The 11,949-nt window shown below is 37.8% G+C and overlaps 1 protein-coding gene across 1 annotated transcript in view; it reads left to right on the top strand.

Moving 5' to 3' along the window:
* The window catches only part of SUGCT (succinyl-CoA:glutarate-CoA transferase), a 135,542-nt gene that overhangs the window by 122,601 nt on the left and 992 nt on the right, over positions 1 to 11,949 (top strand). The window contains exon 11 of the mRNA XM_009703812.1: positions 572 to 674. Within this exon, the coding sequence (XP_009702114.1) occupies positions 572 to 674 (103 nt within the window). The remainder of the gene's footprint in view (positions 1 to 571; positions 675 to 11,949) is intronic.

Raw genomic sequence — 11,949 nt, forward strand, 5'->3', positions numbered from 1 at the left:
GGTTATACAATCATACACCAAATAAATACGTGATCAGTGGTAGTATCTGACCAAAAAAAGTGGCTGTTAATCCTGACGTATGTTTTGGATGTAATGGAGGAAAAACATTATGATGTTTTACATCAGCTTTTAGTGAACAGTGTCGTATGTTAGACTCATGCCACGTTATATCTATCTTTTTTGTTGTTAAATATGTACATAAGAGAAAACAAATGTGAAGCTCATTAGTGTAATTAAGGACTGGAGGAAACCCATTGATCCTTATTTGAAACTGCTGATGTAAAGCTAAATATTTGAAATGGCTGATAAATTTAGCTTTATATCGTTACTGGATTGGTTCAGATGATCAGATAGAAATAGAAGTCAGTTCAGCTATATTCATTCCCCTATGTCTTTGGGGTTTGCATTTCTGAAGAACATGTGTAGTACATTTTCGTTATGTTATTTACTGCCTGGGAAGAAATCAGTGGGGAAGAGTATGGAAGCAGTAAGAGAGGGAGGAGACATGCTATACGTTTTTCGGAATCTGAAAGCACAGAGTTGAAACCACATGCTTCTTATTTGCTCTTAGGTTTTCAGAAAAAGCAACGACCGAATGGTTGCAGCTCTTTGAAGGTAGTGGGGTTCCATATGGCCCAATCAACAATATGCAGCAAGTATTCTCGGATCCTCAGGTTGGTTCTCGCCGAGTCTTTTCTATACATTGTTACATGTGTTTTACAAATGCTAGTAATGATCACCTTTCCTGCCACTCAGACCTGTTTTCAGCTACTTTAAAATGGGATTTGAGAGTTATAGTGGATTGAGTTATATGGTGGATTGAGCTTAAGCCAATAATATGGCGTAATAAATACAGATCCTTAAATGAATTGCATGCTTGGGAACAGAGATTTTGCCATAATGTATTAAACTATAGGTATTCCATGTCTTGTATGGAGTCTGTCTTTCAAAAATGGCTGGTAAAACAGGGAAAGAAACTGTAATATAATATATGATTGCATTTTGTCAGATATTTAGTGCAGAAAAGTACCTTTCTTGCTGTCCACAAGCAACCGATTTTCTGTATGGAGTATGGATAACCAGAATCTCTACTGCTTGAAAAAAAAAATAAATAAGGCAACTTTTTGATTGGAAACAGAAAAATGAAGCATGAAAGTCATGTGCAGAAAGATTTTTAACCTTTTCTTGGCCTGGTGGTTTCTCTGGCTGAGAACACTCCAGCTTTTTATTTATTTATTTAAAATGTTAAGTCTGTCACTGAATTGCATCTATACTTAATTATAAACAGTATTTGTACTTTTGAGTATCTGTAGTTATATCAGCTGCATATTCCCTGATCCCTCCGCTTCTCACCCTCTGGCTTATGAAGGGTTAAAGGGCCCGACACAAACTGGTTTATGCTGTCTTGAATAGTGTAACAGAGTATTTTATGGCTATCTTGTTGTGTGATGAATCTTCTTTAAATTAATTTCTAATAATAACCAGAAAAATGATTGACCATTGGAGGGGGGAGGGTGGAAAAAGCAGCCAATTTTATACGTGTTCATGTCTACTGTGAAGAAGTGTTTGTCAGGATGGTGACTACAATTGTAGTCTTTGGGAAAGAAGAAGAGGTAAAACAGTCTCTATCGTAAGGGAATATCTTTATAATAAATGTTTGTTATAAATATGTTTATTATACTTTTAGAGGTACAAGACAATATTTGTTAGGCTACTGCAAAGAAGGAAGTTTTTTTTTCTTACTGTAAAGTATGCATGGGCCAGATTTTTTACTTCATAACTTTCAGAGGGACTAAGGTTGGGCTTTGAAGAACATACAGTGAGAGTTTTTCAGTCTGAACAAGGTTGACTTGGCTGTGCTTGGGGCAATGTTGGAAAAATATTCTTTGTGCTTTTTTTGATGCTGTGAATTTAAGAAGTCAGGTCCACTCTGAAAGAGACGGCTTTTTAAAACATACCATGTCGTGGGATTGCTGTTACCTCCCAAACTGGAAAGAGGTTAGCTTGCTTACCTTGCTTTTGTTAAACTCACCTGAATATTATTTTATATATGTTATTGTTATGATGATATATATTATAATCATGTTATATAAATGTCAGGTTATTACCTGATGTAGTTAGCCTATCCATAAAAGGTATCACAGTTCTTTGCAGTCAGATACCACCATATTTTTTTCAAATTTTTCAAATATTTCAAAATATTTTCCCGTAAAGGGACACACCAATCTCTTTTTCTTCCTCATGAAACTGAAAACATTGTCTTTTCTACACCCTACTCTGAAATAAGTGGCACTCAGACACTATGTTCTTATTACTATTGGAAATGAAATGTCAGTATTTGTGGGGATGCTGCACCTTATCCATTTGGATTGTTTCTGGTGCTGCCTGCCTCCTTAAGCATTGCCTCATGGTTATTGTCCTGTTCAAGGGGGGGAAGAGGACTGCAGTTCTTTCCTCTTCTTTCTTGAAATATGGAAAAGTGTTGATGTTTTAAGGTATTGCTCTTATGGCAAGATATTTACTTTACATCACTTATATAAAATTAAGCCACTCACTCCACCTTTACGTATCTGAGACCATCCAGCAGACTAGCGATTCAGAGAGTTGTAACTTCAGCCACATTTTTATTTTGATGGTGAAGACTTTAGACCGTCACAGGTGGCTTCATTGCCCTGAGTCACTTAACTGTAGCTTGGATTTAAAGGCTTAGGGACAGTTCAAGCAAAGCTTTTCACTTTCACGTTTGTTCTGAACTGTAGTTTTTGCCATGGTACCTTGCCCAGTCTCCCTCCGCTTGTTCATCTTTCTGCTGCTGTATAGACAGCACGTGTCTGAGATAAACACACACGCTTGTGTATAGCTTTGCTCTTTCATAAGCTGGTCTGCAATTTTGTTTTCTGAAACCTCAGAAAGCATGACAGTGCCCAGAGACTATGTTTAAGAGTAGGGAAGAACTCTAGCAACAACTGGGAATCCATAATCTCGGTATCTTCTGCACGGTGAAATCCCAGTTATAACAGGGAAAAACCAGCACCCATCAGCAAGAACAGACTGTAATCACAGCCAGATTTTTCTCATGTGTAAAGCTGAACCCGGTCATTAAGTATGAGAACTTTGTAATCATTCTTCACGGTGCTCCCTTTATTATAAAGGGTTTTTTTTCAGGCTCAGTTTAGATCAGAAAAGACATTTCTAGGAAAAATGTCACTCAGCTTTCATTTAATAACCTGACTTACTAGTACTGTATAACAACAAGTACAAACAGTGTGATGTAAAATGAAGAGTTTATCATAACGCCGTAATCTGCTTTTCATATTCCTTTGCTTTCAACCATTGCAAAGACTCCAGAAAAGCATCAAACCTGGTGATACTTCAATATAAGCAAACTCTAATCTACCTCTAATAGGTAATACTTAGGTCTTGCTAACCTCTTATTTATTTTATTTTATTTTAACTAAAAGGACATCAGAACTGTGAAGGCCCGGAGTGGTTTGTATAACTTCTTCTATAAACTGAGATAAACCAACACATTTTTGATCCCAGGACATTTTGTTAATGTCATCAACGGCTTCAATCATACTCCAAGTGAGCTGCCAAAAAACATGACATTTTTTACTAAGTTAGAGTGCCAGGTGATACTGTTTTTTCCATGAATGGAGTGAAATGTCCACTTTTCCCACTGATTATAATATTTTATTCATTTGTGAGGTTAAAATGAATACCACAGGCATTTGTACTGCTAAGTCAATCAGTCTCTGGATAGAAGTATATGGGTACTTGTGCATGTATGGATAAAAAGGCTGAGAGAAAGAGGAACAGATTCGCTAGTTAAGGGAACAATTTTCCTAAAAACAAAAGGGAGGAAAGAATGTTTGTAGAAGTTCTTACAAACTCTTAATAGTACAGTATGGACTATTTTAATGAAGCTTTTTGTAGTCAAACTTTTTCAAGCTATTTTTTAAAAATGTGTGCTTTTAACCAGGCCAAGATAGTACAAACATTAAAGGAATTCTTAAAACGGTTTAAAAACTTACTAGTGACCTCAGTATGGTCCCATTTAAAATGCCCTGGGGAACATGTGTATGAAATACAATGTGGTTTGAGGTTTTCCAAACAAAACAAACTTAAAAGAGAATACAATTTTTAATAGAAACTATTCAAATTCTCCCAAAAGATAAAACAAAACAAAAACAGGTACGCACTGTACTGCAGCTAAGTATGAAAGAACAAAGATCTTTGGTTAAGTGAGGGGACTTAAGGTTTTTTCTGTTTTCTTTAAAACATTACCCTCCCCTTTTTCACAATGTAATTTCTTTCATGGTTCTTATACAGTGTTATTGCTTTAATTAAATGGCTGGCATATGTAAGAAGCAACAAAAAAACCCAGAAATATTATGGGCAGTTTAATAAATTGTTTATCTGATGTTTTACCAGATTAAATCCATTCATGTTGATGAATTTTACTATATGGATGTTGCCAGCTGAAAATCAAAAGGGAAGCCATACAGTGGTACTCCCCACCCCCAAGGCAGTTACAGTCATACCACACAAGTTGAGTACATCAGGTGTAAGACATCACCCTGATGCATCACTTCTGAGAAATATGGGGAGGGAAATATCAGAGCTGAAATATCACAGCTGGCCCTGATTTCAGCTCCTGCCAAACACCTGCAGACTCTAAAAGGATACCAAAACAAAACTCCACCCTGTGGCAAGAGGCCATCCCTTAACAACCCTTCCCTGACTTTGCATCACTATAAAAATTAATTTAACATTTTTTACAGAAACCTTAGTCTTCCTGTCCCAGAAGGCCATTACAGTTCCTTTAGCCATTTCTCTGAATATGCCTCAAAAAAAAAAAACAAACCCACAGTAAATTGAGTATTGAAATGTCTGATAGCTGGAAATTATCTGCTGTTTTAAGTTTATTATTTGTGGAAACTTACGAAGGTGGTAGGGTTTTTTTATTAACCTCCAGATCATCTCTTATTTTGGAAGTAATTTCATTTGAACACATGCTGGCAAAAATTTCCCAGCATCTGGTAAAAGCTTCGACAATCGGTGTTGTGAACACACAGAACAGCAAAAGATATAAAGTGTGCTGGTTTGTTGTTTTGTTTTGTTTTTCTAAATCATCTTATGCATGGTTGTTGTTGATTTGGGCTTTTGATTTTGGTTGGTTGTGTGGTGGTGGTTTTTTTGGTTTTTTTTTTCTTTAAATACGACTGTATTTTAATTGTTTGTTGAAATATACTTTTGTAGCCCGTTGAGGACTGTCCCAAGTCAAATGAAATTATATTCATGTCCGTAATACTTCAGGGAGTTTTTTTAAATATAGAGGTTTCTGCAACTGAAAAGCAGTTGATGAAGGCCTGAGGTAATACCATGTGTCTGGAAGTAACTCCTAACAGACAAGAGAAAGAGAGGAATTAAATTTTGCATGTGTCTATTAAGTAAGTAATAAAACTGGTTGGAAATTTTCCGATGGAATGTTTTTACATTTAAAAATGCCAATTCATTGAAAGTGAAACATCTACATGAAGGTGTCTAAAATTAAATTCTTTTTTGAAACAGAAATTCAACTCTATTCCTGCCTGTCTTGCTAAGTTGAAAATGTGCACTGCCTAACTTTGATTTGGTGTTTCAAGCCAACTTTTTACTTCCATTTTTAAATTTTATGCAGTGAAGAAAAACCACACCACCAACCATACCCAACTCTTTAATTTTGTCAAAAGTAGCTCTTCTATACTAAATGGCAAATGTTTTCAAGCTTTTGATCTGTGGGAAATTGAGGGAAGTAGGTTCTGTTCTGAAGTGGAAAGCATTAAGGAATGGAACATAGTTTGAAGAAGTGAAATGGAAAATCCAATTCTAAGAGTGTTTGTAGTATGTATTTCCCACATACACACAATTACACAGGCTTTGTATGTCTTGTGAGATAGATCTATACCCAGATGTTATAGGAAGGGCTCAAAATGAGACATCACTTGTATTTTGGTATAAGGAATATTGTCATAGATAGTGGTTTTTAAATTTTGGCAGTAGTGAAACGTGGTCCCTGCCTATGCCATGTTTTTTTGTGGCCTGCCTATCTTGCAGTGAGTAGTAGAGAGCTTATAGCTGAGAAGTCTTGAAATATGATGGGAATCTAAATAAAAATGTGTTAATATAAACGATGGGCTTTTGTTTGTACACACATTTAATATACATCTATTGTCTAGATAAGAAAAATAATGATAAAGGAGGTAGTTCAACACTTTCTATTATGAGGTTTTGTTTTCACTTGCTTATAACTCTGCAGTTTGATCTGCAATTTCCAGTGCTGGCTGTTTATTTAAGTCTGAAGTACATTTGGAAACATTTCTGATAAAATGATCCACTCATGTTTGATAACAGGTTTCCAGAAAGCTATTGTCTACTATATCAACATGTTCTTACAACTGGTTTTTGCCTGGGAGCTCTGCTGCTCCTTTTTTAGAGAATTAGTTTTTTTTCAAAGAGACTTGGGCAGAAAGTTGACTGTGGTGTCATAGATGTGCTCTCTTGCTGTCCTGTGATTTTAAGAGTCGGGGAGAGAAGCTGGCTATGAGTAAAGAGGACTGGAGCCCCACTTAACATTTCCTGCTGTATTTTTATGTTTTCAAAAATAATTGACACCTAGTCTTCTTGGAGTTCATATCAAGATAGCCTGGGTATTTCTTTTTCTTTCTCGGAGACCATAAGGGCTAGATTTTGTCATAGGTCGTGTTCACTTTTAAATAGGTTCGTTTGTAATCAATATAAGTAGCGTGGTGGAGCTTCGTAGTGTGAATTACGTTTTGTACACGTGAAAATACTAACGATATTCTGGAGAATATGTATTTGGCATCTTGCACTTTGGAATCTCTCTAATGGTAGTAGCTACAGGTGATGATATATGTATTCCAGTAAGGAAGAAAATGAAATGGAAAATCCAGCAACAACAACAATAAGAAGTGCAGAAACTGTACAGATCAGGCTTTAGTTATCACTTGATCTTCAGCTGCTTTTCCTGAGTGCTCAACTTAATTTAAAAATCTTAGCTCAAGCCACGACCCTAGCCCGTCATCCTGAAATTATGAAGTTTTCAACTCTCTTCAACCTAAGTTCTTCTTGGAGTCCCACTCACTGCTGGGAAAAAAAATAAATTGATATTTTCAGTTGAGATGCTGACATGTTCACTTTGCATCGTACTTATGCAATAACATTTAAAAAAAATACTGGTTTAGTTTTATGCTTCTTGCTAACAACGAGGAATATTTAAGCCATGAAAAGGCAAGTATGTAGGCTGGGTAGGAGTGGGTATCTGAAGATTTAGATTCCCAACCACCATAAAAAGACATTAATTAGTCAGGCAAGCTTTCTCTGTCATTGCCACTTTCATTCTCATCTCTGACTGGTTTCGTGTAGGTTTCTAGTATGATTCAAGTAGACAGCTTGTAAAGAAGCAGGAAGTATTTCCTCACTGTGCGTGGTCGCTGAGGCCAGGAGCATTACCATTGTTCTAAAGAACTCATCCTGAGCTTAAAACTGGCTACAGCATTTGGATGTCAACGCTCTGAGCAGCCAGCCACATGTTGAAATTTTCTTCACAGAATTTCAATTGGCTACTTAGCAACCATGGCATTTAATTTTAACAATTTAAATCAAAAGTTGTGTAATTCTTTAGTATATGTTTTAGGGCTAAAACTTCTTTTGAATTACATATAAATCTTGCTTAATGTTGTTGGTTGATCTCAGGTTTTCTTCAAGACTTTTTTGAAATCCTGAAAAATGATCTAGGTGTATTGTTAATTGAAGGAAAAAAAGAAAAAAGCCAGATTTTGATCAGGTTTACAGAAAGTCCTTTGGGATGACCCAATTGAATTTTAGTTGTCTAGAATGACACCTGAAACACATCATAGCTCACATAAGAGGAATATTTTTATGCATGCCTATAACGGCCTATTAAAAGAAACGTTCCTATAATGAAAGGGTCGCTTCAATGTGAAGGTAGTGCATTGAAGATGATTAATGGTAGTATTAAATATGGAGATCCTGACTCATGTGAGAGAAGACAGAATTCAGGAATTATAAGCCAAGTTTAGGAATGGCACAAGAAAGACACAAAGAGAAATTGAGATGCTAAGCAGACAGTATTTATACTGTGAATCCCAGTTTAATTTCTAAGAAAAAACAAGAAGTAAAAAAAGAGCCTCTTTAAAAACAAACCAGATCACCTCCTAGCAGTTCCTCCCTGCTATTTTGATACCAGTGTTGCAAACATGGTATTCATCATCCATGATGAGCTGTATGTATTGACAATCTAGGTTGACAGATGGATCTGGGAATTTCAAGAGTCGGGCTGTGTCTCCGAACAACTTGGCGAGGGCCAGTTGAAGGGGTTGCTATTTCCATGAGCTGGGTTTTGGAGAGAATCTTCTGCCACGTGTAGTCTGATGCGCCCTTGTTGTGGAGCGGACAAGTGAAATGCATCTTCCTGCAGTCCTCAAGTCACATCTGAAGTAGGCATGACCAGAAACACCATTTAGTATCCACACATCTTGTTCTTTCAGATACTGTATTTCCACAGGGTCACAAATGAAAAAGGGAGAAGTTAGGATTTTCCTAGTCCTTCCAGTGATGCTCAGGACTACCCCTGTCTCTAAAACAGCTGAAGCCTGGGTTCTAGTCACCAAGATACAGGCTTTGAGTTTTAAAGAAACTTTGATGTTCAGTTATGTAATAACAGATTTTATAAAAATCTACCTCTTCTTCCCCTTACCCCCGAGAAATCATGAAGTCAAAAGAGAAGACTATTTACTGACAACTTGAGTGTGCAAAAAACCCCCCCTCAAATTCCTATGTCATGGTGCTCCTTTAGATTTAGGGGCTACCATATACAGCATACGAGGAAGCGGTAGACTGGCAGCGTTGTATTCAGAAGGGAGACAACATCTTTCAGGCTCTGAAGTTATCAATTTATTATCGTATTATTATCATTATATTAATTTCTGTTGATACTGTCGGCAGATAAACGTGACTTCTTGTTGGGTTGTTTGTACCAAATTCATCAAGATCATGATCTTGATAAAGGAATGAATCTGTTACATCCCACAGTTTCCTATATATGTTTGCTATCTGACCTTTAATGTATGTATCTTATGTAGGAATTGGCCATCTTTCAATGACTTTCTTGAGCTGTTTTTGCATATTTTTGTTCATGTTGAGAGCTGCAGTAGCAAATTACGCTTTCCTTTTTTGCTGCTTATATATACCTTGATACTAAAAAGTGCTGACAGTGTGCAGCATGCAGATGCTCTATTCCTACTACTTTCTACTTCCATGGCACTGCTTTTCATCTTTATGTATTTTTCAAACTATTGATTCTTTGTTTTTAACATTTCCCTTGTGAATCTAACGTTAAATCTGGAATTTGTGTTTCACTGAGCATACGATGTGTATTTTCTGGATGTTATATTTATATACAACTTACCCTACTGGATGGGCGTACTCTTCCCTGGGTAAAAAACTGGCTGGATGGCCGGGCCCAAAGAGTGGTGGTGAATGGAGTTAAATCCAGTTGGTGGCCGCTCACAAGTGGTGTTCCCCAGGGCTCTGTATTGGGGCCAGTTCTGTTTAGTATCTTTATCAATGATCTGGACAAGGGGATCGAGTGCACCCTCAGTCAGTTTGCAGATGACGCCAAGCTGGGCGGGAGTGTTGATCTGCTGGAGGGCAGGAAGGCTCTACAGAGGGATCTGGACAGGCTGGATCGATGGACTGAGACCAACTGTATGAGGTTCAACAAGACCAGGTGCCGGGTCCTGCACTTGGGTCACAACAACCCCATGCAATGCTACAGGCTTGGGGACAAGTGGCTGGCGAGCTGCCTGGCTGAAAAGGACCTGGGGGTGTTGGTCAACAGTCGGCTGAACTTGAGCCAACAGTGTGCCCAGGTGGCTAAGAAGGCCAACAGCATCCTGGCTTCTGTCAGCACTAGTGTGGCCAGCAGGACCAGGGCAGTGATCGTCCCCCTGTACTCGGCACTGGTGCGGCCGCACCTCGAGTGCTGTGTCCAGTTCTGGGCCCCTCACTACAAGAAGGACCTTGAGATGCTGGAGCGAGTCCAGAGAAGGGCAACGAAGGTGGGGAAGGGTCTGGAGCACATGTCTGATGGGGAGTGGTAAGGTTGTAGTGAGGTGGGGGTCAGTCTCTTCTCCCAAGCAACAAGTGATAGGACAAGAGGAAACGTCCTCAAATTGCACCAGGGGAGGTTCAGGTTGCATATCAGGACGAATTTCTTCACCACAAGGGTTGTCAAGCACTGGAAGAGGCTGCCCGGGGAAGTGGTGGAGTCACCACCCCTGGAAATATTTAAAAGATGTGTAGACGTGGTTCTTAGGGACATGGTTTAGTGGTGGACTTGGCAGTGCTAGGTTAATGGTTGGACTTTGATGATCTTAAAGGTATTTTCCAACCTCAACGATTCTGTGATTCTATTGCATAGTATATTCTAGTGGGAACTTAAGTTATATTGCTGCAGTATTCTGCTATTGCTTATTCTCTGTCCTAAACTGACATATTTGAAGAGAGAGATGCTTCGCATGGCAAGCCCTATTTATTGTAAGAACTTGTTGGATTTTTCAGTGTTATATCCTATTCTCAGGGTGTAAGAATATGCATTTAATAGGAATGTATGCTTGGGGATTTTGTAAGTCATGTGTTTTGAAACACAGAAGATACGTCCTTAATATAGACTGATTTTTCTGTAATTGCCTTTTGTCTGTCATAAGCTGTAACTCCAGTAAATACACTGCTACCACTAGTGTGAGTTATAAATATGTTATTAAAGGAAGGTGATATTCCGTGTCTCCATGGTGAAATTTCAAAATATTTGGAAATTTAAATAACATACTTTCATGTCTTTGTCCTCTGATTATGTCCTTTCAGACTCTAAAAAAACCTAAAATGTTGCTTGGCCGAAAGCTATTCTAATTGAAATTAAAGGCACAGCAAGACCAATGCAACTGCTAATCAAGTAAATATCTACCTCTGTCCTATATTACAAGCAGGTTTATAAAAATAACAGCAAATTAGAGGTTCGTTGTGAGGTATTTGCTATTGCAGAAGACTCTTCAATCCATGCGTTTTTCCCGTTTTAGAGCAAAATGCAAACACATTCACTCTCGCTGTGTACCTTTTACTTCTCTTTTTAGATGAGTGATGGAAAAATAAACATGAAATGAAAGCATGTGGTGATAGTTTATATCTTTACAAGTCATCTAGGAAAGGGTGTAGAAAGAAGTGTTACTGTCATTTCACTATACAAAGCACTTTTTCAACCTTCTTGGCTGTTTTAAGTGAATTTCTGTTTTGAACATAGCAAATACTGTGGATACAAACCTTCAGCTGCTTCAAAAGGAAAGGCAGATGGACTCCTCATACTGTAGGTGTACTCTCTTTGAGATTATTGCCTTTGCATCTGTTTGACCTGTGTCAAATCAAAGGAGCAAAATCCAGTGCTGCAATCTTAGGTGAAGCAGCTGTCTAACTGACCATCTAAATAATCTCAGAAGTCAGTAGGGTGATGGGTGCGACTGAAATTAAGTATTTGCTTAGGTATGAACAGGGTTTGCATTTAGCTATGCCCTTAATTAAAAATTAATGTAAAATGTCAGTGTCCAAGCAATGTGGATGTTAAAAAGACAACAAGGTGTATTACAGAAAAAGCAGTGCAACTGCTCTACAGATAGCCTTTGAGTTTGGTTTGGTAATTCACTGCTTGCTTTTTTCTGATGAAACTGCCAGTAGGTAGGCCAGTCTTTGGGTGGGTAGAAATAAACTTCGACATGAGTATTTAAGATTAGATCACCAATTCATTTATAGAGGCCAGTATTTTTTTGGAGGAGGCGTGGAGAGTTTAGTGCTAATTACTCAGTCTTGACTGTT

Source organism: Cariama cristata, unplaced genomic scaffold, assembly GCF_000690535.1.
Source record: "Cariama cristata isolate BGI_N322 unplaced genomic scaffold, ASM69053v1 scaffold4407, whole genome shotgun sequence".
NCBI classification, from domain to species: Eukaryota; Metazoa; Chordata; class Aves; order Cariamiformes; family Cariamidae; genus Cariama; species Cariama cristata.